General features: G+C 41.0%; 3 protein-coding genes across 4 annotated transcripts; all 3 read right to left on the bottom strand.

Moving 5' to 3' along the window:
* Positions 1–2969: 2969 nt before the first annotated feature.
* Positions 2970–8789, bottom strand: Krt40 (keratin 40). 2 transcript variants are annotated; one of them, XM_034506500.1, is made up of 7 exons: positions 8346–8789; positions 7052–7134; positions 6595–6751; positions 5466–5627; positions 5265–5390; positions 4034–4254; positions 2970–3069 (listed from the first exon to the last, which is right to left on the bottom strand). In XM_034506500.1, exons 1-7 carry the CDS (start codon positions 8787–8789, stop codon positions 2970–2972), a joined length of 1293 nt encoding a protein of 430 aa, XP_034362391.1. The 2 variants fall into 2 exon arrangements, with proteins under 2 accessions (XP_034362391.1, XP_034362392.1); XM_034506501.1 differs by lacking the exons at positions 6595–6751; positions 7052–7134.
* An 8193-nt stretch (positions 8790–16982) lies between these two features.
* LOC117711716 (keratin-associated protein 3-2) lies at positions 16983–17455 on the bottom strand. Its single transcript, XM_034507541.2, has one exon. It carries the CDS (start codon positions 17413–17415, stop codon positions 17116–17118), a length of 300 nt encoding a protein of 99 aa, XP_034363432.1. The 5' UTR covers positions 17416–17455; the 3' UTR covers positions 16983–17115.
* A 4779-nt stretch (positions 17456–22234) lies between these two features.
* Positions 22235–22554, bottom strand: LOC117711851 (keratin-associated protein 3-2-like). The gene has a single exon (XM_076935216.1). It carries the CDS (start codon positions 22532–22534, stop codon positions 22235–22237), a length of 300 nt encoding a protein of 99 aa, XP_076791331.1. The 5' UTR covers positions 22535–22554.
* Between the last annotated feature and the right edge of the window lie 4594 nt (positions 22555–27148).

Here is a 27148-nt window from a genome sequence, read left to right as displayed (position 1 = left end):
TTATATTCTGAAATTCTGGTTGTCATTTCGATCTGGCTCAAACAGGTTTCCCTGACATTATTTGGGAAGGGAAGGGAGATGCTATTTAGTGCTACCACAGAGGAACAGAGGCTCAGGTTCGCCACTTCCTGCTTTAACACCTGAAGGGAGGTCTCTTCCTTAGTGATGGAAGGCTGAGATCTGGCTCCTTCCCTGGGTACCACTTGGCTAGGTGGATAGTGTCTTGTTACTACGCTCTTCTATGTGCCTTTGTACTGTTTTTCTCTGGGCTTTCTGGGGTACCAATCCTGAAGAGGTTTCTCACAGCTGGAAGGAGGTACTAAGTCCAAACTCACTCCACAGTCTTCACTGTGTTAGGGGGAGATCTCAGTATTACCCAGTGGAAATGAAAGTCCTGGGTCCTCCTCCTCAGCCTTCTTTGTCTTGACTCCCAGTGGGGAGTTCAGTGGCCTGGAAAGATGGGAAGGCCTGTCCTGGTGGGCATGGTGACAGACAAAATGATCTTTTATCCCTGTGGCATTTGCTTGGGTTGTGTGGCTAGTGTCTAAAGGTTTTCTGTCTTTCTAGGTGGTCCCCTTTCTGATTCTTTATTTAGAGAGACTATTTTTTTCCCTGAGATATCTTTTTCTGGTTTGTGCTTGTTGATGCTACAGGGATATTAATCTTTTCAGCTCCTGCTTTGCACTATAAGAGGAGAAAAGGACATCTAAGGGTCCCACTACAATGTCATTCATTGAGATTCTAATCTCCAGCTGATCTGGGCTTCCTTCACCTTTTAGTGTATTATATTTGTTTCGTGTCAACTCCCAGGATTTCCCTAGAACTGGATGAGAAGATTCTATTGCCAGGCTGGAGAGATGACTCAGAGGTTAGAACACTGGCTGTTTTTCCAGAGGTCCTGAGTTCAATTCCTAGCACCTAAATGGTGTCTCACAACCATCTATAATGGGATCTGATACTCTCTTCTGGCATGCAGACATGCAGACAGAGCACTCATAATATATATATTTGGCAATAGAATACACACACACACACACACACACACACACACACACACACACACACACATATATATATATATATATATATATATATATATATATATATATGTATATATTCTATTGCCAAAGACACTAGACACTGTTCTCAGATCATAAACAAATCATGTTGGCACTGACTAGAAGCTCCACCCCTGCTGGTTAGTTTGAGTAGCTACTGCTGTCATTTTGCTAAATAAATATAGTATTCAGCCACCCTCTTGATTCTTATTTGTATACCCATTGATAAGCGCTACTATCAGACCTCATCAGAGAAGTTTCTTTGTGTAGCATATGTAGAGGTTAACTCAGAAACATGCACCTTGTCAAAGTGCAGACGCCACATCTCAGAGGGATGCTCAGCCACAAATGAAATGTCTACAACATGCATTAGCCCCCAAGACTCAGGGACTATTGTGAAAGAGGGGCTAGAAAGATCGCAAGAGCCAGAGGTCCAGGAGCAGACAGTGTTTTCTGAGCACCAAAGGACTCTGTACTCATGAGCTGGAATCAGCTGCAGATGCCACAAAAGATCATCCTAGTCAACATTTCACTGTGGGGTGAGGAGGGACTCACAGGCCACCACCCACAGCTGAGGAGCTATGGACAGTTAATGGCCTATTCAGGAGGGAGAGTCAGGTTTTTTTTTAAGGGTGTGGTCTTTGGTAGGTAGACTGTGTACCAATAGATGGCCCCATGTGGACAACACAGACTAGATTAAGTGGGTTAAAAAAATAGACAACATCAAGGTGGGAATAGTCTGCATGGAGTTAGGAGGACATACATCAAAATATGCGTATGACATTCTAAAAAATTAATATATTAATTATATTAAAAGAATTAATATATTAATAAATGAATTAAGTTAATATATCAAAAGAATTCTGGGGGTCTCTGTTAGGAGGAATAATAAAGAAATGTACATATATAACTCCCCTTCTCTTCCTCCCTTTCTGTATTGAGCCACAGTCAATATAACCTTGAAGCCCAAGATAAACACCTTGCTGTATAGCCTGGAAGCCACAGTGGACATCAGATTCAGGTTCTTACTGTGCAAACCTGGTCTTGAACTTGAAGTATTCTTGCTGCTTTTTTCTTTTGAGTGCTAAAATTATAGCTGCAAATGATGGCATCTGTATGAGAATAATTATTTTTATAACCTACATGTATCTTATGATATAAGATATATAAGATATATAAGATATAAGATAAATACTGCAACCACTAAAATGATGAACACAGAAAATGTTTTCTTTTAAGTTGGAATTAAAGCACTTAGGTAACATAAGTGAAAAATTGTAGCTGTATAAATTGTTAAATGTAATTATCTCTACATAGAAAACCAATTATAAGAATGAAAGCTAGAAGTTCCTCCTAAATATTGGCCATTTGTGGGCTGGAACTGTATGTTTTCCTTTAATTTGCAAAAGTTAATATAGGAGAACCTTGTTCATTTAGAATTAAAAATAAAATACATGTTATTTTATTTCCCAGAAAGATACATACATCCATCTTTTTAGATATGCAATATTTCTCATGGACTGGGTTTAGGCAAATTCAAACTACAGTCATGGGTTTAGACAATTTCTTTTCTTTTAAATGGCCATTGTAACCAAGGCCATTGGCCACTGAACTGTATTTACCACCCTAAAGAAGAGAGACAAGTTTTATTTGGAGATTAGCAAGAATGCTTCACGGGCTTCCAGAATACTAAAAGCAAGCTTAAGCCACCATCAACAGACCCAGAATGCTTAGTGCAGATTTTCAGGATCTGAAATCCTGGTAGATCCCTGTTTCTGCACTGGGTGGAGCCTGGTTGAGGTCCCAATTCCGGGACAGACCCGTGTTTCCAGACTGGTGTAGCCCAGGTCAGGTCTGGACTTCTTTCTTGAGCAGTTTTGATTTCCATCCACGGTGCTGGAGATTTAATTGTCATGCACAGCAGTTTTCAACTGTGCAAATCACATAGGCTGAACACGGCTCACACGGGCTGTTGGAGACGGAGACTGTGGAGCCCGGATTGCAGGGGAGTCTGGGGGAAATCAATTCAAACTAAGTTTAGCAAGAGGATGCTGGGAGCATATCATCTCAGCAACATTAGAAACTACCTTACAAATTATCCTTAGTGGAGGCTTTGCATTTGCCTCTAGCCTGTCTCATCATTGGTCCTAGAACAGCCCAGTCCATGGCTGCTTCAGTTCACTGCAGCAGGCATTGCAGTGCAACTCCTCTTTAGCATGTGAAATGTTATCTCATGCATGCTCTCAATTTCCCTCTTATGGAAATATGATCTATGAAAACCATTGTTTCAGAATTTGAGGAGATTTTAGGACATTTACCTATAGACTTAGCCTTAGCTACTCACTAAAAGTTTTTCTTTTTACACTGTGTGTGTGTGTGTGTGTGTGTGTGTGTGTGTGTGTGTGTGTGTGTAGGTTAGAGGACAGCCTATAGAGTCAGTCAGTTCTTTTCTTCCACCATGTAGGTTCCAGGGATTGACTTTAGGTCATAAGGCTCTACAGTAAGTACCTTTACCCATTGAGGTGGTTTGAATGGAAAATGTCCCCCAATAGGTTCAAGTATTTGAACATTTAGTTCCTGGTTGGTGGAACTGTCTGGGGTGGTGGTACAGCCTTGCTGGAGGAAGTCCGTCACTGGGAGTGGGTTTTCAGCTCACTCTTTCTGCTTTGTGTTGCAGTTGGAGATGTGATCTCTAAACTTCCTGCTCTCAGGCCTGATGCAAGCTGCTGCCACACCTCCCAGCCATGACGTGCTCTCACCCATCTGCAGCTGTGAGCCAAAATAAACTCTCTCTTCTCAAGTTGTCTTCGGTCATGTTCACAGAAATGAAGAAGTAACTAAAACACCCCCGGAGCCACCTAGCCATGCCTTTCCTTCACTGTTTAAAAAGGAAGACCCCTATTATGGAATTGGCCTTGGTCAGGCCTTGAGGAAACAGGAATCTCCTTGGGGACTCTGGGAACTGTGTAACTTGCCTGCTGTCCTCCTTCTCCAGCAGGCCCCTGTATGTGTTGATCTCACACTCCAGCCTGGCCCGGATGTCCAGCAGCACCTGGTACTCCTGGTTCTGACGCTCCAGGTCACAGCGGATCTCAGCCAGCTGGTGCTCCACATTGGTGATCAGGCACTGCATTTGGGCCAGTTGTGTGCGGTACTGGGCCTCGGTTTCTGCCACAGTACACTCCAGAGACTCCGTCTGCAAGAGGAAGACCTTCTCAGAAGGACCTATGACAGACCCTCGATGTACCCTTTTCCAGCTCTGAGACCTCAGGGCGAATTACTTAGCTTCTCTGAGCCTGTTTAATAGAGAATGCAAAGTCGCTATGTCATGGGGAGGCTGGGAAGGTGAGAAGAGCGGACACATGGGGAACAGTATCTGGAAGCAACTCAAGGCCTTGTCACCTCCATCATTATAACATTTGTCACCCAGGACTTTTTTTGGGTAGCTCAAGGAGTCTAAGCATCTGCATGGTGTTGATGCAATGAAGGAAAGTCAGGGTTCAACCACCATTTCATTTCTACTGAGAACTGCAGAACATTCTGGCACTTACTTCCTTTGACCCTAGCTTTTCCCCACCTGTTCAGCCAGGCTAGTGAAGGTGTTTGCCATAGATTACACCTCTCCTAGATGAATGCTAAGGTGAGGTTCATGTAGCTATACTTCTTGGACGCAGTCCAACGTGTACCGCAGTGCCTGATGGGACCTGGTGCACATGACTTTCAAGCCATGGTGTTCTTGTTTTGGGGGTGGGGAGGAATGTGATGATGTGTAGATCTTAGCTGTAGTATGAACACTTGAAACTTGATGTGTTTCTTGCTTTAGACACTATGATGAACCTGGGAAACTGTTCATCAATTAAAGGAAATGAAATCTGTTGCTAAGCTTAAGGGCCTTTGGCTCAGCTCTCCCAGTCCCACTGTGTCCTGAGACTTTTCTTTTCCCTAGCAGATGGTATTGGGGGACATGCTCAGGTTTAGGAGGACCAGAGAGGCATCCCCGGGTGAGAGCCCAAAGGCTGTTGATCTGTCATCCTGCTTCCAATATGGACAAGTAAAGTATGTGAAGAAAGGCAGGGAAATGCCAGCTAGGGTAATTGGATGCCCAGCCCTGCTGCTGAACTGTGAGCGTCTCCCTGGACTTCTGTCAAAGAGCACAGCATCTCTGGGATGCTGCTGACAAAGGCTGACACTGTTCATCCCACGCACCAGAGTTTGCTGTGCCTGGAGCTCAATTTCCAGAGCGTTGGCCGTGCGCTTCAACTCCAGCATCTCAGTCTGGCAGCCCTGCAGCTGCTCCGCACTGGACATCTGCTGCTGGTTCAGCTCTTCTGTCTGAAACAAAGGCCCTGTTAGAGAGCTCAGGCAAGGCACCCTCCCTGAAGTGTGCCCTTTCCCCAAAGCACTGACCTGAGCAGCGAACCACTCCTCCGCATCCCTGCGGTTGTTGGCTAGCACCCTTTCATACTGACATCTCATCTCATCCAGGACTTTGTTGAGGTCCACAGTGGGGGCAGTGTCCAGCTCCACGCTGAGCCGATCTCCAAGCTGCTCACGAAGCAGGTTGACCTCCTGAGAGTGGAAGTGGAAGAAAGAGTGTCAGAGTAGTGTGTGTGTGTGTGATGTTAATGTGATGATAAAAGCATCATATTTAGATTTTTGTCACATTGGGTAAAAGTCTAGGATTTTAGTTCAGTTTCTCTTGGTTAAATATCTTTTTATTACTTCTGTTTAAGAAAGATGTTTAAAATTTACATTTATGTGTATCTGTATGCCACATGGAGCTGGAGTTATGGGCAGTTCTGAGCTCCCTGAGATGGGTACAGGAAACTGAATTTGGGTCCTCTGGAAGAGCAATCAGCACTCTTAATTGTTGAGTCATTTCCCCATCCCCTCTTTCTATAAGGTTTAAATGTCTCAGCTTCTTCATCTGCAAAATGGGTGTAATATTTCCCAGAGGGTTATTGTGAGACAGGGAAGAGTTATTACACACAAAATAAATCTATAAAATTGATGACACATGCCAAGGCATCCACAATCGCTAGCTATTGTTACCATCAAAGTATTCATAGAGTAGATTTTGTTTAACTTTGTGACATCACTCTGCCTTTCATTCTTAATAGTTGATAATAGAAACAAGATTATAAATGCACGATAGCTAAAAACACGATTCCAAATATTGCATGATTCTTTATCCCGTTTTTGGAAGGGGACACGCAGCCAATTTAATCGGCTTAATTCTCTTGTACAGTAGAGCTGTGGAGAAAACTATGAGTCGAGTCACTTCTCTACCCAAGCAATGGCAGGAGAAAGAGTGGCCTCACCTCTCTGGCACTGCTGAGGGTTATGTCATGTAACGATACATGCTGTACATCGTCACATCTACCTTGAGAGACACTGGGGCAGCCATGCTACGCAGTGAGCATGTCTCTAGGTTTGTCCCAGTTTAGGTGGTGTCCATCCAAGTTCAGTTTATACACATGAGATCACTCAGCAGAACTCTTTCTGTAGTCTTTGGCCCAGTGGCCACTTCGCTCACCTCTGCATGGCCTTTCTTAAGGCAAAGTAGATCATCTTTCAGAGACTCCACGTGGGCCTCCAGGTCTGACTTGCACTGGGTCAGCTCACTTAGGATTCCACGAAGGCCACTGATGTCATTCTCTACCAGTTGGCGCAGGGACAGTTCGCTCTCATACCTTTCCGAGCAGGAGAAACGGAGGAGAGTGGCTTAATTGGCTAAAAGTGCTGGGGTACAGGGGAGGATGACACATGGCCTCTAGGGAACCACATGCCTCAATTTCCCTTGCATTCCAAATGTAGGTGAGTTCAAAGTTCGAACATTCTCAGCTAAAAAATATATTATGCAGATAATATTTTCTCTCACCGCAAACCATTATTCTTAATTATTATTTTCTAATTAAAATTAAAATTTAACATGTAAATTGTATACACAAAATACAATGTGGCTTAAAAAAATAAAACATAATTTGACTTACTTTGACCTAAAATCATCGGCAGCCAGTTTGCAGTTGTCTACTTGTACGGCGAGTCTAGAATTCTCCGCCTTTGTGCACAATATCTAAGAGAGAAGTCATCATTTAATGAACAGCTCTTTAGAAGAAACCCACCTAGCTATCTTAACAGCCATGCCACTCATTGGTTTACTGAAGTTTTTTCTGAGTTAACATAACATCTCTTTCAACCCATGTTTCCTATTAACTACACCACTTCATGAAGAAAAAAATTCAGTGCCAATTTAGAAACAAAATACAGAAATAAAGTTCCCTTCCTAAAATGAAAGATTTTTATTTTGTTTTCTTATTATGTGTAGATGTTCATGTGTGTGTGTGTGTGTGTGTGAGTGTATATGCCTGTGAGTATGGATGTGTGAGTGTGTGTGCATGTGTGTGAGAGTTTATGTGCATGTGAGTGTATGTGTGTGAGTGTGTGTATGTGTGTGTATGTATATTGGTAAGAGTGTAGACTTGTGCAGTGAAAAGAGGGTGTTGGGTTCTCAGGAGATGAAGTTTTAGGTGATTGTGAGCTGCCATACATGGGTGTTAGGATCTGAACTCAGGTGCTCATGAGCGGTTAACTACTGCTGAGCTATCTCTGTGGCTTGTGGCTCAAGGTTTCCTTTATAAGTGATATAGGGCATTGTACCATCATCATTGGCTGTTGAGCTTTGTTAAAGTTTCCCACACTGCTAGTGTTTATTAGAATTGCATTTCTGTCTGTGGTCATGGAAATTCATTAGTTAAAAAAAGAAGAAATGGCTTTGTTGGTCAAGGATTCGAAATACTAGTAAGAGGGCTTGGGTCCAATCCCACAGAACTCATGTAAAAGAGATAAACATAGCAGTCGATGTCTGTTAAGGTACTGGGGAGGTAAAAACAGTAAGATCCCTGGGGCTCTCTGGCCAGTGTTTGAGGACTGCAACCAAATCAGTGAGCTCCAGCTCCAAGGAGAGACTTGGTCTCAAAAACAAGGCTAGGAATGGAAGACACTTGCCATTGACTCCAGTCCTCCTCACGGACACTAGGCATGCTTTCCCTCCCCACATGATCATACATCACATGGCCATCCAACCCCACATACATACACACAAATACATACATGCACACATACACACAAATAGAGAATGATTACCAGAACTCAAATGGATGGCATTCATTATCTGTTCTAGGAATCCCTCTTTCCTTTGTTTTACACCCACAAAGCGACCTGCCCCAGTATAGCTATGAGAGAAATCGGAAATGGGAAACAGAGAACATCAAGGCAGTGAGACACCTTTTGTTGGAGCTCTTCAATGGTGTCGAAGTACCGCTGATAATCGGGACAGACAAGTGGGGCATCGGGCTCACACTGCTCTCGGATCCTGCATTCCAGCTCTGCATTGTTCTCTTCCAGGCTTCTCACCCTCTCCAGATAGCTGGCCAGTCTGTCATTCAGGAACTGCATGGTCTCCTTCTCATTACTGTTGAATGTCCCTTCCTCACACCATGCACAGCTCCTCACCAGGCAAGGACTGTTACAACCGCCAGCCAAGTAGCACGGTGAGAGGCAACCGGCTGGGAGGTGAGCCCTGCAGAGGAAGCTCGGGGTTTGACATCTGGATGCCGCACAGGTGCTGGAGAGGCAAGTTGTGGTGGGGCAGAATGAGGTCGTTGCACAGCCCGATGCCCCTGCACAGGGCTCAGAAGAGCAGCAGCCAGCGGAGCAGTCGGAAGCCATCTTCTGAGAAGGAATGAACAGACTGGATGCAGTGTTGCTTAGTTCTCGCCTAGTCTCCAAAGGTCTAGGACTTTTGGCCTCCTGAGACTTTTATATCTCCCTTCAAATGAGTGTTTACAGGACACACCGATGTTTTCTCTAGCACTGCAGGTGCCAGTTTTCCTACAAACATTTCATTAGTGTTGATTATTTTTGGAGGAAGTTTTATGCCTCGTAAAAGGAGGATAACTTCAGGTTACTAAATCAGGACTAACGCCATTTCCACATGCTGCTTGAATAAAAACTCTTATTTCAGCAAGTGGCCATAGGAAACATTATCCTTTTGAACAAATAAGGAATCAAACAGAAAAACTGAGCCATCAGTAATTATAGGTAGAGTTCATTAGAGATACAGAAAGTAATATTCCCATAGGGTTTGATTTTGAAAATTGATTGCTCTGGTCTACTTTACAAAGGGACATCACAGCTTATTAAATTGCATGTATTTGTTTGTGCTACCAACTGCTGTGAAAATGGTCACTGTGGTTAGCAAACTTGAAGCATACGCTTACATGGTGAAAAAAAAAAGGTTTATGCTGACTGTAAAGTGTGTGCATTCATTTTATAGACTGATAAGAATAATTGAGCCAAAATATAGACTGGTTATCAAGATCTGAGTTGTGATCTTTGGTCATCCAGAGTTTGCGGTCTGTAGCCAAGCTCTAACCATGCCTAACCCTGCTTAGTTGGTGAGATTGGATAGGTTTGCTCTGAGTGGATAGTCAGACATGGAAGCTTTGCTTTCGAATATTTACATTTTAAATGTATTATGCTATTTTTTTTTTAAAAAAAACTCAGTCTTTCTTTTTTTTCCTTCCTTCCTTCTTTCCTTCCCTCCTGCCTTCCTTCCTTCCTGCCTTCCTTTGGAGTTGGAGATCAATCATAAGGTATTATTCATGGTACATAAACAATTTACCCCAACCTACAACCCCAGCCCTTACCTATATTAATGACAGCAGAGACAGAAATTGCGATGAGGGCTTGTCTGCCATGTTTCAATCCCTTGGGAAACCTCACTCATTATACTTGGAAGTAGAGCCAAGGAAGCCACAAATGCTTACTTTCTGTTACATGAAGTCTGTCTCTTCTTTTTTATTTAGGACAGTCTCAATTTCATGAAAATTAAAAATATTGGGACTTGGGGAATATGATTATGTGATGTCTGTTTCAGCCAACAGTTCCACTGAGTAAAAACCTCTAGTATGGAACTAGACAAATAGGCATTTGAGACAGAACTTCTTCGAATTGGTTCTAGGATTTCACCTCTACTACAAACTGGAATTTCATGTTGTCTGACTTTAACTGTGGTTTGTATTTCACTTTCAAAAATTACAAAGAAAATTGTCTTCAGCACCAACAAGAGCCCACCCTCTCTGTGTGTGTATGTGTGTATGTATACATACATGCATGCACGTGCAAGTATGTGTGCATGTGGAAACCTAGACATTAATTTTCAGTGTCTTATATTGCTTTATTATTATTATTATTATTATTATTATTATTATTATTGAGACAGGGTTTCTCTACATAGCTCTGGCTGTCCTGGAACTCACTATGTAGAACAGGCTGGCCTCTGACTCATATTGATCCACCTGAATCTGCCTCTGGAATGGTATGACAAAAGGCTTGTATTGTCAGGAGCCAACATAGGAGAAGCTAAAAACTAGCAGATGATCTTACTGAGATGGGTCCACCTTAGACTAAAATCTATGATGGAGCTCCAGTAAACAAGGCCCAGGAGAAATTCATTTTAGGAAAGATTCCTGCTATTAGTATGCTTTCCTGTTATTATTAACTATATATAACAATCACTATGTATTAGCCCTCCCTTTTGAGCAGATCCTTGCAGAAGTACAAATATATACTGTCTTGTATTGATGCTATATACAAATAGATGACGTCTCAATTCTTTATGATGATCCTATAAGAATTCCTAAAATTATATCAGTATTTATTAAGCTCTTTTGTAGTGGGACTGCTATTAGGTTCTCTCTGATAATCAAAACTGTAATGAGAATTCTACCAGTCTTTAGTGCCAGGAGTTAATTGCTTCTGAAATACCAAGCAGAAATCTCCAACTCAGAGCACATTTGAAAAGGTTGTAAAACCAGTAACTAAGGCTCATAAAAGTGGAACTAATGATTTATTATATAGGTGCTAGGACCGAGGATAAAATGTTGACTAGGTTTATCTATATAAAACTTCACTAATAACTTAGTTGTGGCTTTTAAGTGTACATGAACCTGTAGAGTTGTGACAGATAATGTTTAGTCAGATAGTTGCCTCTAAGGGACATGCATGAAAACATTCTCTGTTGTAAACTTCTTATTCAATTTATGATTTGAATTTATGTGTAAACTTGTCATGAACTTTTTACCCATGTGATCATGTATTCTGAAATATGTGTAAGTGCTGAAGACAAAGAGAAGAGAACATTCCACTTGTCCCTCTTTCCTTAGACCCCTTAACCCCCTTTTCTTACAAGTCCTGTCCTCCTTTTTCTTCTAGAGCATTCATAGGACACTTTTTACAACTTAGAAACAAACGCTAAAATCACTTTTCCAAAGTGCTCTTTTTCTTTCTGAGACTTCAACTAACAGGCTGAGTATTGCAACTCCTGTGGGAGCTAGAACAAAGGCTACTTTGTAGTTACTTAACCTCTCACCCTTAGGCTACAGATGGTAATTGCCTAAACCAGTGGGTTTTAACTCTCAGAATTAGCAAGAAAGTTTTTTTTTTTTTTTTTTTTTTTTTTTTTTTTTTTAAGGACTTCTTAGAAGTTATTGTCAGCATCCAGTATAGTTAGAGAGCTAGAACATCTGGAGAGACCATCAGTCTTTAAAGCTACACAGGAATCCAATTCTGTGTCTCCTTTTAACCTGCTCCAGGCCGGGAGGCTCTCATCAATGTGCCACCTTAACTTTTGAGACAAAATCTCTCATGGACTCAAAGTAGGCTGAGGGTTCAAAGACGAACTTGAAAATATTAATACCTAAAATAATGCCACAACCTAGGAGTAAACTGATAATTAACATACAAAATCACTCAAGAGAAATTCTCTTCTTCACTAGCCAGCTGTCATAGGCCCAAATAATTTAAATGTAGTACTATGAAACAGGCTATGGAGATGCATAGCTGGAATCCCAGCTTGGGAGGCTGAGGCAGGAGGATCAGGTGTTTGAGGATGATCTGGGCTACATATTAAGACCCTATTTCAAAATCCCATCTAAAAAGTGTTATAATAAAACAAGTTATTATTTCAAATTAACTGCAGATAAAATAAGGAATATTTCCTTTTGCCTCAAAAGTAAGTTCTAACTGAAGAGTTTTGGCCGCTGGTTCTTGTATCTGTGAGGCACGACTATTCATTTTGGTCTTGATTAAATAAACGGTTTTGCACAGTAATGGGTAGCTGAACTCTCAGACCATGAGAGGAGGCCAGGGTATGATTCTCAGAAGCAGAGGCCATTAGGAACAGAGGGAAACAGATAGGTGTTATGAGCGGTCATGATGACAAGCATGATTGTTTCACTGATGGTATCCATCATGGCTTTGGGACATCCATTGACTACTGTTGCCAGAATAGTTTTTCAAAAAAAATATTGATTGAATTTATTTATTTATTTTTTATTCTTCACTGATACAATCCAAACCATCTACCTTTCCAAACAGGATCTCCCTTCCCCAGCTGACAACTACCTTCTGGCTTGATACTTGTTTCACAAACTCAGGCTCCAGCCACTCTACCAGCTTACAGCTTACTGTTTCTCCTTTCTTTCATGGCTCAACTTTCATATTGAAACCCAGTGGAAATGCTATCCAGCTGCTTCAGGTTGAGACATCTCTATCAGACTTCTCACACCAAGGCTCAGGGGGCATGTGGAACAGAGGTTAGCAGAAAGGTTGTAGGAACCATAGGTGGCAAGCAGCAAGGAAACAGTGTTTACAGGACACAGTAGGGCAGCACCGCAGAGGAATTCATGGTGGCTGTGATAGCATGCTCAACTAATGCAGGCTCAACTCATACAAACTCAAGCCAGACCGAATAGAGAGGTGAGCACAATGTCCCACCCATAGTTGAGGAGCTATTGGCAATTGGTAGCTTCTGGGAGAGGAAGAGCTGATTTTCTTTAAGAGTGTCATCTATGATAGGTTGAGTACATTCCAGTGGAAGGCCACATACACAAGGATATATGGACAGCACAATCTGGACTTGGTTTTAAAAGCAAACAATAAAAAGAGAGGACACAAAGTTGGGTGAACTGGAAAGTGGAGGTAGGTCTGGGTGGAGTTGGGAGAGGGCATGAATAGGATCATAAGACTGTGTATGAAATCCTCAAAGAAAAAAATACACACAAGCTCATATGTGATTTTCTTTTGTAGCTTTGTTAGTCTTTTTTGGACAGAGTCTCTTAAGATATAGTGTGTGTTTCCTGTAGTTTTGTGCTACCTACCTTTAGCTCTGGAAGGTGACCAAACTACCAGCCCCCACCCAGCTTCCACTGAATTCGTGGATAAAAGACACATAGACAGTTGTTCCTTTTTAACTTGCCTTCTTGGCACAACTGCTGGGCGCTACTATCTCTGGCCTGGAAAAGCATGCTCTTATCAGTTTCTTATCTCTGTCTCTCCCACCTGCCCTAAACTTCAGTTACTAAACTCCTCTGGCCACCTGCCTGTAGGAGTGGCCTGTGTGGCCACTGCGTTTTGAGATCTCACATGGTTGCTCGGTTCTCATCTCTACAAAGCATGGTTAAGCTAGTTCTCCTTCCTTGTGTCTCTCTGCCTCCCTCTCCAGGGACCTGGAAGTCCCGACTGTCACTTCCACCTAGCAATTGGCCCATGGCTTTTTTTACTGACAGATCAAGAACCAATTGGAGAATGGGACCTTAGCATCAGAACCGCCCCTTACAAGTATGTCTTACCTATGGTCCTTAGCATAGAGGAGGTCAACAGTAAATGTTTGCTAAAGATAAATCCATTTACTAATAGTGATTTCTGTTTTGATGCATAATTCTTTACAAAAATTACTATTGAGGACAAGAAAAATTGGTGGAGGACGAAGAATCCTGGCCTTGTGGTCACATTTCCATGTAATTTAGATGTACATATTTGGGTGTAACATTCTTATTGACTAGCTGTATTTTTTTTGTAGGAATATAATCCCTTTGGCCCTTACTTGTCTTCATTATAAAATAAGAGAAAATAATATCTGTGTTCTCTACAGTGTGGTTGACAAACAGCAAACAACAAAACGTAACTTACTTTATAAAAGTTAATACTGCTAAATGGTGCGTCTTGGCCCCCAATGACTGCATGGTTATTAACATGTTCACTTTCTTCAAACTAATTTATTAAGAAAATGTTATATATGGCTAGGTGTAGTTTTGACCAAGATGTTAACATTTTCCATCACACTGGGATGTTATTTTGTGCCCCTTTCTCTTGGCTCCAAAGGTAGATATAGTGATTCCAATTACCATGAATTACTGTTCAGTATTCTTGAATTTTATGAATGGAGTCACATAATGTGCATAATTTTACATCTGATTTCCTTCACTTATTATTATTATTGTTCCCTGGTGTTACATCATCAGTATTTGGTCATTTTGATGAATTTTTTTAAAAAAATCTCTTCAGTGGATGAATGTCATAAATAAAACTTTTATTATATTCATGTGCAAATATTTTTGTAGATGTATTTTTTTCCTCTACTCGGATCAATAGTAAGAGAAAATTATTGAGCTATGAGTAGGTATATATTTCTATATTTCTTTTTGTAAGAAAGATCAGAGACTAGAGAGATCAATTCAGCAGTGAAGAGTAATTTCTGCCTTTGCTCTTTTGCTATAGTTATGGGAAAGTAATATAACTCTATTGAGGGGGAAAGTCCAGAAATTTCTTTTTTGAGATTTCTTTTATTTATGTTAAAAATATTTTTAATTATGTAAACTGTATCTGTGTGTAGCTATGTATGCATCAATGTAGATGCCTGTAGATGTTGGTCAGACACACTGAAACTACAGTGAGCCTCATATGAGTGCTGGGAACCAAACTCAGGAGGCAAAATGTAGATTAGATAAATGAGCTATTTTAAGTTATGAGCTAGTCAGAGAAGAGCCTAGATGTATGGCCAAAGTATTTGTAAATATATTTGAATCTGACTCTTGTTTCTGAGAGCATGGGGCTAGCTGGAAGAACCAGACCTAACTTCTGTAAAGGACCCCACTTCCATCTATTAGGCCACTCTTTCTACTGCCTCCCTGCATTGCTGTCAACTGGGGATCAAACCTTCAACATACAAATTTGGGGGAACACTTAATAGTCAAACCATAATGGGATTCCATAACTCATACCATCATCAATAATGGATGAGCTGACTGGTCAATCCGAATCTTCTCCAGTTGGTCCTGTCAGAAGCTGCAATTCCAGACACTCTGCCCTTTGTAGATGTTGAGGTTTGATTTACATCTCCCTAGTGATTAACTACATGGAAAAAATTTTCATGTATTTTTCTTTAGCTGTTGATGTACTGATGGTTATCTAGGAAGGTTCTATTTCCGGGGTATGATGACTAGCTCAGCAGTAAACATGGGTTTGAGTAGACAATTCAGGGACATTTAGCTTTATGTCTACCTATCTACTGCAGTCTTCCATACTGGGTGTTATTTTTCTGGTGTGGTGATGCAATACACTGACAAAAAGCAAATTTGAGGAGAAAGGGTTTTTTTTTTTTTTTTTTTTTTTTTGGGTTCACAGTTCCAGAGGGATATAATTCATCATAGGGAAGATATGGGAGCCAGGGTATGAGTCCTACCTGGCAGTCAGGAAGGAGAGAGAGAGAAAGAGAGAGACAGAGACAGAGACAGAGAGGCAGAGACAGAGAAACAGAAAGACACACAGAGAGACAGAAACAGAGTGACAGAGAGACAGACAGAGATAGAGACAGAGAGACAGAAACAGAGAGACAGAGAGATAGAGACAGAAAGACAGAGAGATAGAGACAGAAAGACAGAGAGGTAGAGAGACAGAGAGATAGAGACAGACACAGAGAGACAGAGACAGAAAGAGATAGAGAGACCCAGAGAAACAGAGACAGAGAGAGGTAGAAACAGAGAGAGACAGAAAGACAGAGAGACACAAAGAGACACAGAGAGATAAGAAGAGAGAGAGAGAGAGAGAGAGAGAGAGAGAGAGAGAGAACAGGAAGTGGGGCCAGCCAGGCTATAAAACCTCAAAGGCAGCCCACAGTGATGTACTTTCTCTACCTCCTAAAGGTTCTATAGTCTTCTCAATCAATGACCCCAAGTGGAGAACCAGTTTTCAGACACCTATGGGAAGCATTTCTTATTCAAATCAGCATATCAGGTGTCCTTGTTGGTGTTTTAAAAAATCAATTTGACACAAGCTAGAGGCATCCGAGATGAAAGGATCTTAATTGAGAAAATGCCTGCACAAGCCTGGCTGGTAGACAAGTCTGTAAATCTGTTTTGAATAATGAGTGATGTGGGAAAGACTGGCCATGGAGGGTGGGGCCACCCCCTGGGACGTTGGTCCTGAACTGTATAAGAAAACAGGCTGAGCAAGCCATGAGGAGCAAGCCAATAAACAATCTTCTTCCATGGCTTCGGTTTCTGCCTCCAGGTTCTTGCCCAGATCTCTTTGATCATGGATTATGATATAGCAGTGCAAGCCAAATAACTCCTTTCCTCCCCAAGTTGCTTTTGGTCATGGTGTTTTATCACAGCAGTAGGAACCCCAACTATGACACCAGACCATGATGTTTCCCGAGAATAGCAAGAGCAACAAAACCAGTAAGCCTTGCTTGACTGCCACTATTTCCACGGCTCTCAGTTTTTCTTAAAACAACATCAGGAGTAAAGAAGCATATTTAACAAAGTCATAGAAATAAATAAAAATTATAGACATTTCTGCTATGCCATAGACACAAAATTTATTAGGAAAATCATGAGGAAATTCCTTGATTTTCAGAGAGATACCACCCAAGACTGAAAACAGAAGCCCCAAACACCCAAAGAAAGGCACATATTAAGATGAGGGAGTCAACATCTTCAGACATTTTGAAGCATCAACAGTCTGAACTGCACATGGTAAATGCAGCATTACCAAAGACTCTGGTTTCTTTTTGTTGAGGCAGGAGAGGTTGTTGTCATGACAAGGTCACTCAACTCTAATCAGAATAAACTAACTGCAGGTTTTGCCGGGTAAGCGTAGAGCTCCCGGGTTGACTCTTTCGAAGACTGGTGCCAAACAAGGAAGCCACAGGTCAGCAGCACCTTGGGACGCAGGGGTCCTCACAGCCTGGCTGCACATAGGTGGTGAGGTTGACAGTCAGCAGGTCTGGAGTGGGATGGCAGGAGTTGAGCAGGAAGCAGGTGGGCACACAGGGCTGAGGGATGTGGCAGGGTGGGGGACAGTTGTCACAGCAGGTGGGCTCCAGTTGCCAAATGGTGTGTGGGCAGGTGCTGGGCAGGCAAACTCCACAGCGACAGGACTTGTCTGAGGAGCAGATGGTGGTGGCAGGTCCTGTGGGGACACTGCAGCAGCGGGCGACACAGCAAGCCATAGTGTTGGAGTCTGGTTGGCTTTGGTCCCTTGCAAAGATGAAGTTGCTGAGGTTCAAATGTCTCCACTTGCTCCTGGGTTCTTATATACCCTCCCCAGTGGGCGTTGACCCTACCAATGGGCTTCTTTCCTGGTTCTCGTTTATGTTCGTGTTCCCATTATCCTTTAATTGGCCTGCCATTTAGATGCCTGTAAAGAGTCCCTATTTCTGCTAATTGCCTTTTATTTGAATTCATTACCAAATCTTAACTGATTACACTTGCTGTTTGTCACTAGGACACAAGCCTTATGACATATCACAAAAGGCTTCTACAATTACAGTGTCACCACCAGGCTGTGGTGGACCAGAGGGACATGACAGTGATCTGCGGAATGCTGCTGTCCCTGGTGTTTTAATCTTCTACTCTCCTTGTCCCTTTTGCTATTAGCTTGATGAACTGTTTATTTCTTGAAGAGATGAACTGTACTTTAGTTACTGTCCGTGAGCATTGAGGCACTTGAAGCTCAACACTGCACAAAAGTGGTTTGGTGAGAAATGTGGACGAACTTTACAAATAGTTATTATTTTTTATATAAAAATATTACATATTCATTAAAAATTGAAAATGTAAAAGAGCATAAAGATATCATCTGGAAACATCTGTTGATATTATACAACACACATATAAATATGATAGAACTATTTTTGACTATATGAAATCATCCGTTTTTATATTTCTGGAATCATTTTATACAGATTCTATAATTTACCTTCTTGTGTAAGCTCATATATTCCATTATTTTGCATTCCTGATTTTTAATGTTTACTAGTATTTATCAGTAATTGAACTTTTGGGCTACTTTAAGATTTCATTTTTTAATTATTTCCTTTTCGTTAACCTCAACTTTTTTCTTTGATAACTATGGCAGTAGAAATTCTCTATATGAATCTTTGTACTTGTTTCTGATTATTCTGAAGTAGAAGTATTTACCACATAGAGTTATGGGGACAGATGTAAATAATTTCAAAGACTTTAATATTCATTACAAAACTGCCCTCCAGTACCTTTTCAGTTGTGTTTGGTTTGTAAACATTTTCAAAGTCTTTTCCAATTTGCAAGATGAAATGTAACATTTCGTTTTTGCTTTTCTCCCATAGCAAGTTAGGCTGACACAGGACCCATCATGCCCTGGGCATTTGCCCCCTATTATGAATTAGCCATGATTCTGTTCTGTTGCTTTGGTTTCTTGGCTGTTCAATGGGGAACAAAACAGTTGAGTTCTCAATCTTTACGTAGAATAAAAATGGAATACTAAATGAAACAATAAATTGAGAGTACAAATTTAGAATCCAAGTAAAGCCGATCACAATGGAAAGCAAACTTATGGGTGATGGATTTTAATTCCTTGTCCCGTTTGCTGAAAGACTCAAGTCTCCTTCCAGTGTACCATTGAGACTTCAGATATACTTCAGTGCTTAAGAGCAAGTGCTAGGTGTGTTCCTGAACCATGTTTGGAGCCAGAGAAACTCTGTATTATTGGTCTAAAGAGTACCAGTTACCTCCCTTGTTATTGTAAGCAGTTCACTTTGGGGAGCCTTGCCATTCTTTGCTGCAGAGTGAGGGCAGTAACACATACATTCTCTTACTTAAAAGACCACTGTGAGCCTCATATGAGATGATAAGAGTTTAAAGTCCATGTTATGCAAAGATGAGCCCCATAATTATTGAAATAAGGTGAAGGTCACACAAGGCAAAGTAAAGATAAAATAGTCACAGAAGGAGGAGGGAGGAACTCAAGTAAGAGAGACACCTCAGACAAGACAGTGACACTGATCTCAGAGTTCATGCTAGTTAAGTAAGTGAAGTGTTAATGTCTGAGAGCAGAGAAAATGGTTGGCATATACGCTAAGTTACTGTAACACTCTAGAACCTTTGGCGATTTATCACTGAATGAATAGGTGCTGAATTGCATCACACTGGATTACTTAGGGAAAATGAATATTTCACACGTGTGTATGTCTGCATTTGGGTTTACGTGTGCACATACATGTGGAGGCTAGAGGACAAATCCCATTGTTTTTTCTTACACGCCATTCATCCTTTCTTATCTTTCTTTCTTTCTTCCTTTGTTTTTAAAAAAAGATTTATTATTTTAGTTTTTTATGTGCACGAGTGATTTGCCCATCTGTATTCATGTGCACCATGTGCGTGTCTGGTGCCCACAGAGTCTAGAAGAGGGCATCAGACATCTGGAACTTGAAGAACAGCTGGTCATGTGAGTGAGCTGTCATGTGGGTGCAGGGAACTGAACCCAGATCCGCTGCAAAAAGAGCAGGTCCACTTAACTTCTGAGCCATCTCTCCAAGCTTCTACCTTTTCATTTTTGAGACAGTCTCTCACTGGTCTGGAACTGCTCAAGGAGAGCACCTGGTTGGTTAGTGAACTTCAAGCATCCCCCTGCCTCCACCTCTTCAGCATTGTGATTACAAGCATGTGCCACAACACCCAGTTGAATTCTAGCAATCAGACTCAAGTCGTTGCGTTTGCAAAGCAAATACTTTACCAACTAAACTATCTCCTCAGCTCTATACCATTCATTAAAAAATGAATGACATAGTTATTTATTGAAAAGCAATGCTCAGTGAGTAAAATAAACTTTATCTCTGTCCTTGTGGAATTTACAGTCTGTTGGAAAGGCTTATAATAATATATTATAAATTGCTGATATTATAAGTCATAATGGGGAAGGATAGATTACGTTCTTAGTGCAAATAACAAAGGGCAGGATCTTACTCTGACATTTTCTGGACATAGAAAAAAATGGTGTCCAGGCCATCAGACTTTCAGGGCTGAAAGATGTCAATCTCTTATTCAGTGTACTGTTACTTTGTATCTACAATAAAAGACTTATTATTGTGTATGTAGGGCTTCATGCTTCTTTAGTTATAATTGAGATTTAAAGACATATTAATAGACCAAAACAGTTATTAAATAACAAATATATGATGAGTGTTATCCTTATTGAGAAGAGATGTAGTACTTTATGAATGTCTTTTCTCTTCAGCTGCCTAAAAGACCTGAAAGCTATTACACTTATCAGAGAAACTAGAGAGACCTAAAAGATGATATAATCCTTAGACCATCTGCTGACCCAATCACTAAAGACTAAATATAGGATCCAGTGGCAACGAGCTACCATTTCTGTAACATTTTATTGATGAAAATAAAGGATTTTTTTTCTCACAGAAACATTCTTTGGCTTTGTCTTAGGGCCTTTTCAGATTTGATTTCTGTCTTTCTATATGTGCTGTTTATATATATATATATATATATATATATATATATATATATATATATGTATATATATAATATATATAATATGTTTACACATCCAATACATGTGCAACATATATGCACATATTTTTGTAGGCCCAGAAATGGGTTTTCTCTATCATATAAGTTTATGTATGTTTATAAAATCATCTAATTGGTTTAACTAGCCAATATTCTTCCTTCCTTCCTTCCTTCCTTCCTTCCTTCCTTCCTTCCTTCCTCCTCCTCCTCCTCCTCCTCTTCTTCTCCTTCTTCCTCCTCCTCCTCTTCCTCCTCCTCCTCCTTCTTCCTCTCTCTCTCTCTCTCTCTCTCTCTCTCTCTCTCTCTCTCTCTCTCTCTCTCCCCTCTCTCTCTCTTTCAGACAGACTGTCCTTGTGTTGCCCAGCCTGGTCTTGACCTCTCTTACCCTCCTGCCTTAGCCTCCTGATCTTTGGAGGTACTGGCAGCACACTGTGCCCAGCTTTGATGGAAGTTTTACCTCTAGCTCTCAGTCTGTCCTCCCAAAGCATCTGGCATCCTATTGACTACTGGACTATCACCTCTGTGATCACAGGTGGCAAACAAAGCATGTGTTAATGTCTTGATGCTAGAGTTAAAAATAAGATTGAAGTGACCCAGCTTTTACAGCTGAATATTTGTCAATTTTGATTAGAGCCAATTTACCCCCTTTTGGTCAAAATTGGATGTCATAATTTTGTTGAGGAATCTTACATTTTTTTTTTTTTACTTTTCACATTTTTTTTCAGGCATGTTTTGAATCTGTGTCAAAGCTGCTGACTAGTTTCTTCATCTCTTTGTATTCGTGGCTTTATGATGTGGGAAAGAATTGACCTTTTGAGTCAGACATGCCAGGGGTTAAATTCTGCTTGCCTTAGTAACTAACTTTATAATTTTGAGAACATTTAATAACAAATGAACAACTTTTCCCATATCATTATGTAGTGTTGTTTTGAAGATTCGATGAGTTTGAGAGAAAGGAGAGAAGATGGATAGTGAAGACAGACAACAAGTTAGGAAGGTATGCCAGCAAGCTAGCTCTGGTGGTGCCTTCATTGGAACCTTCAATCATGATGATGATGATGATGATAAAAGATAATCTGTTAAACATAAGAAATGTATCCCAAATACTAACATAAATAAAGAACACTTATGGCCAGGAAAATACAATTTATTAGAAAACCCATCAGGAAATTATTTTGCTTCTGAAAATACTCAACACAGAACTTAAGATCCCAGAAGCAACATGGGCCAAATCCCCATAGTTTGAAATCTTAAAGATTTTGATAACACTTTCATAATGGAAGGGATTTCACCTGTTGAAATCAATCAAATGACTATTCATCTGGATCGCATAAGCAAATTCTTCATTTCTTGCCCTTAAAAACAAAGATAGGGTTTCCATAGCCTAGGTCATCTGCCTACTTTAACATTGTAATAACTACTGAGACAAGTGGACAGTGTTTGAGCAGCTCCTGGAGTCTTCAGTATGAGGTAGGGAGCCACAGGTCAGCAGCACCTTGGGACGCAGGGGTCCTCACAGCCTGGCTGCACATAGGTGGTGAGGTTGACAGTCACCAGGTCTGGGGTGGGATGGCAGGAGTTGAGCAGGAAGCAGGTGGGCACACAGGGCTGAGGGATGTGGCAGGGTGGGGGACAGTTGTCACAGCAGGTGGGCTCCAGTTGCCAAATGGTGTGTGGGCAGGTGCTGGGCAGGCAGACTCCACAGCGACAGGACTTGTCTGAGGAGCAGATGGTGGTGGCAGGTCCTGTGGGGACACTGCAGCAGCGGGCAACACAGCAAGCCATAGTGTTGGAGTCTGGTTGGCTTTGGTCCCTTGCAAAGATGAAGTTTCTGAGGTTCAAATGTGTCTTCTCGGTCTGAACTGTTTTATACCTTCCTCAGCAGGTGTGAGGCCAATGAGAAGGCTTCCCTCCTGTCCTGTTTTTGTTTGGGACACCCTCTTACACTGAGATTATCTAATCAGTCTGGCATTTTCTTGTCTATTAAAAGTTCCTGCCCTTATTAATTCAATTGGAGTTTTGACTAATGGACCTGCCATTTTGTCATAAGACCATCAGAGTTTACCTTTACAGAATTCTGGGCATGCCCAGTCTGGTATGAGTTATGTGTAATTTGACCAAGTGACAACTCATGGACACTTTTAGAGTTTAAAATTTCTCAGCTCTTCTTAGTTTTCAATAGTATGTATCGCATGATGTTACATGTATTAAAAAGTTTTAGAGAAATTAGTTCAAATAATTAATTTGGATTTAATATTAAAATTTAATATTAAAATATCCATTAATTAATAATGGATATTTTTCCATTCAATGAAACCGTCAAGAATATGGCCACTTGTCTACAAATATTTCATCTGACAATGTACATTTTGAACATTTCCTTTATTTATTGATAATGGAATTCAGGCTCTCCCGAGCAAGCAATGGGGCAGAATGGTGTGGGGCTAAGGTTTTTTTTTTCTTGATTGTTTAAAATAAATCTATAGTACACACTTTTGTTTTATTTTGTTTTGTTGTCTGTCTGGAGACCTTCAAAGGTGGTGTTATATTTTATTTTCTCACAGCATCTTTATTCCTAAAACAGAGCCAAAGTATAAAAATCATTGGAATGAGTAAAAAAAATTCCTTGGCTTTCCTTGATTAGATGTCATGAAAAGAAACCTAACCTTGTTATCATTCATTTTCATGTGAGTGACACACATATTTTAAAATGGGGCAGAATGGGATCCCACCAGAGAAATCATATGATTCACAGAGTTAACAGCGGATTTTGATGTCAATGCAAGAAGAATGAGGGACCTCATTAAAAATCATGTGTTAGGGACTTTCATCTTCATATGTGTTTGTCTCCCCCCTTCGAGCTTTAACTGGATAGTACATTCCTTTGAGAGGTCTTCTACAACTTCCCTCACCTCAGCTGGCCTTAGTTTGTCTCCCTGTAGGCTGAAGGCAATGCCTAATGTTCTGACATCTTCACATATCTCTTTGGCACAAATCCCTCAGCCTGTGAAATCGAAAGTACAGATTTTTGGATGGCAAATCAATTTTGGTTAAGTGCCGAGTACAGATTCCTTGGTGAGGCGTTGTTTCACCCAACATGACATGTCTAACAGAAGAAAGAAAATGGAGAAAGCATTAGAACATGATGCCATTGTGAAGTGCCACGCTTGACCTGTAGGAAAAACAGGTGTCTTGCTTAGTGTTTGAATATCATGCTTCTTCTGTGAATAAAAATGTGCTGCCTGTCATTGCACTCAGGTTCTTGTGTTAGCTGCAAATGTCCTGTTCTCATTCTCTGCTTTCCAAACCTACTCATTTCCCAGGTTCTGGCAACTTACCTCCTTTATAAGTCAGTTATAGGTGTTTCCACAGCTTTCCATGCTGTCTGTCAAGTTGACCTGCCTCATTCTGCCAAGTATTACCATTTCCCTCATATGTCTTTCTCATCCCTGCACGGGGCCCTTCCAATTTGGGAAATGTGTCCTTAGTCTTTCTTTTCTCCTTCAAGCACTTGAGAAGATACCTGGGTATCAGAAGCATCTGAGACATGCTTGGAATGTGAACGTGTGCATGTTTAATGACCAGCTTGGCTGTGCTTTCAAGGATACACTTGAGTTTGTTTAAATATTCAGGGAAAACAAAGCTAAAAGTAGGTGCTGATCTTGGAATTTAAAAACAATTCTAAGCTCAGTATGAATGTGTTTTATGAGTCAGGCAGTCTTCTGCGTGTATCTTCGTATCCTAGTGTGACTTCCTTTCAGCTATTGAGATTTATGTTGGTGTCATCAGAAAGTATAATTCTGCTGTACACATTTATAGCTTCATGATGCATGTGTCAAGAGTCCTTGTGTAATTATAGAATTAGACACCGAGACAGCACAAGATTTGGGGAATAGTAGTGTTTATTTAAAATATGGAGCTCTAGGAGAACAATTTTTCCATTTATCTGAAATCATTGTTCAAAATGCAGAAAGAATACTTCTACAAAAATGAAGTGTCAGGGTCAGAACATATTACAAAGTACCTCATTAAAGCCGTTTGCTTAGCAGCCCTCAGTGGCAACCTTTGTAGATCCTTAGGGCAAGGTTGGGAAGCTCTTTATATGCTTTCATTTAACAGCAAGAGGGGTCACACGCACAAGGTTCAACACAGGTGGAAACAGAGATCTCTTTCAGGTTTGGGGCAGGGTAGCCCTTGTTGAGCAGCCAACAGGATGACACATAAGAATCAGGCACACAGCAGGGTGGGGGACAAGTGTCACAGCAGCTGGGCTGCAGGAGGCTAATCTTGTGTGGACAGGTGCTGGGCAGGCAGACTCCACATGGACAATATATGTCAGAGGAGCAGAGGGTGGTGGCCGGGCCAATGGGGATGCTACAGCGTCCTTGCAGATAGGAATTACAGCCAGTCATGGTGACAGTGAACCAGGGCTTGTTGCTGAGGAAGGAGTTCTTACACTAAGCTGCCCTTGGAGGGCCTTTTATACTCACCTATTTCAAGGAACATGGCCCCAGCCTTCAGGATGCTTCCTTGTTGGTGTTTGCACAACTCCACACAAATAACGCAGTGCCTTCTTTATCAGCCACGGGACACACACTCTTGGAGTTTTATTTGGCTGTGTTGCTTCACCCAAACTTGCTTCCTGTTGCAGCTTTTTCTTTTTTCTTCTTTTCTTCTTTCTACCAGACACATGGTGGTGTGTCTGGTGAAAAGACATGGATGGATCAGAGAGAATACTCGAATATTGAAGACACACAACATGATTGTGCTGAGAGACAGCAGAGCTTGCTAGATATTTCCTATATATTACCATGACATCATCTAGACATGCAAGCAAATATGAACATGAGTAAGTCTTTAGTTTTACCAGGTACAAGTTATTTTAACTACAAATTTCAGTGAATCAAAATACAGTTTTTTGGGATGGTATGTGGTCTGAAAAATATGCACTTGTGTTTCTTTGCAAAGCAGCATAAAAAGTTTTTGCTTTTCACAAAAGCGGACCTACTGATCTGTCTCTTCCGTTGTGCGAAGCCATGTTCAGTGCCACCAATGACCAGTCAGTCAGATCCACACCTTTTCCAAGTTCCTTCAACTGTAATTCTGCTAGAGTGCTAGTACTTCATAGGTTAAGTAGAGTGTGACCACAGTAAAGGTCATTGGTTAGCAAATCCATTTACTGGAGGTTATGTGCTCATTGAATCTCCAGTATGTCTTGTAAAAGCATTAAAAAAATGATAGTCTTCATTCTGGCTAGCTCCCAAATGAGTGAGACAGAGACTATAAGATTTATTTGACAAGCTTTATGGCACAGTAGTCTCTTCTATTCCTCTAAGCTAATCTAGCTACATCCCAGGCAAAATCCCTGAGATACTTGCATTTTGGTATTGGTCTGGCTCTCTCTTCTGCCCCAGGTATGTTCCCATGGAGTCTCTCTAACCCTTTCCTTTTGGCAAATTCTCCCTCCTTTTCTCTCTCCTCCTCCCCTGGCTGGGATTGGAAATCCAGCCCTATTCTCTCTTCTGCTCAGCTGTTGTCTGGTCAGTTTGTATTGACAGGTCAGAGAATAAATGAAGAACAATGTTTATACAAGATTCAGGCAGGAGATCCTTAGGATAAGCACCACACTGTCTTGTCTGGACTGCAACCAGATATGGGAGAAAATATGTGAGCAGATATGGAAGAAGATATGGGAGCAGATATGGGAGCAAGACATATCAGCATTTGAATAAAACAAGGATAAACTTTACACAGTACATCATAACACTATGTCTACAATGTCTGAAAGGGTGAGGAGGAAGCAGGAAAACAGAAGATACAGATGGTCCCTGTCTATGAAGGGAACATGATCTGATGGAAGCCACTAGTAATATTTTAGCATATGATTCTAAAGATACTTAATCAAGAACTCGGTAAAGCTATGGAGTTTCAGAGTAAGTGATGAAGAAGTTTAGAGCTCATTGCAATATAACTTATGAATTGTCAGGCCTACATGAAGTTAATTTATATGGATTTCAGTTTTTCAACTGCAAGTCTAAAAAAAATAGTAACTACCCACTATAGTCTTACTATGATACAAGCTTCCAGTGTTGCGTGTGGCAAGAAAAGAATGATTCAAGGCATGGCAGATGCTTCTGAGGCTGCTATGAGAAGTCTCATAGGTGAAAACTCTGTGGTGGAGGACTGGAATAACCAAAGAAGCTTTTGTGGAGGAGCTGTGTTAAGGTCTTTTATCAGAAGTGTTTAGAAAGAACTGCATTTCCTGAAAGAAGAGCAATGGCTTCCCCATCAACACTGCCCTGCCTCTACCCCTAGCCCTTAACCCTCATTCAATTGGTCACCCCTACTCTTCTGCCTCTGTTGAATGCCATATCTACCCATAGTGCTTTGCTGCATGGC

The sequence above is a fragment of the Arvicanthis niloticus genome, chromosome 6 (assembly GCF_011762505.2).
Source record: "Arvicanthis niloticus isolate mArvNil1 chromosome 6, mArvNil1.pat.X, whole genome shotgun sequence".
Taxonomy (NCBI): Eukaryota; Metazoa; Chordata; class Mammalia; order Rodentia; family Muridae; genus Arvicanthis; species Arvicanthis niloticus.
The sequence above is the reverse complement of the archived record's forward strand: the minus strand, read 5'-3'. Positions and strand labels throughout refer to the sequence as shown.

Coding starts and splice junctions, on each gene's coding strand:
- Krt40 (XM_034506500.1), bottom strand. CDS start 8,789: ATGGCTTCCGACTGCTCCGCTGGCTGCTGCTCTTCTGAGCCCTGTGCA. Junction 7,135..8,345: donor TTGAAGAGCTCCAACAAAAG/GTGTCTCACTGC, acceptor CTTCTCTCTTAG/ATATTGTGCACAAAGGCGGA. Junction 4,255..5,264: donor TCCAGGCACAGCAAACTCTG/GTGCGTGGGATG, acceptor TTCCTCTTGCAG/ACGGAGTCTCTGGAGTGTAC.
- LOC117711716 (XM_034507541.2), bottom strand. CDS start 17,415: ATGGCTTGCTGTGTCGCCCGCTGCTGCAGTGTCCCCACAGGACCTGCC.
- LOC117711851 (XM_076935216.1), bottom strand. CDS start 22,534: ATGGCTTGCTGTGTTGCCCGCTGCTGCAGTGTCCCCACAGGACCTGCC.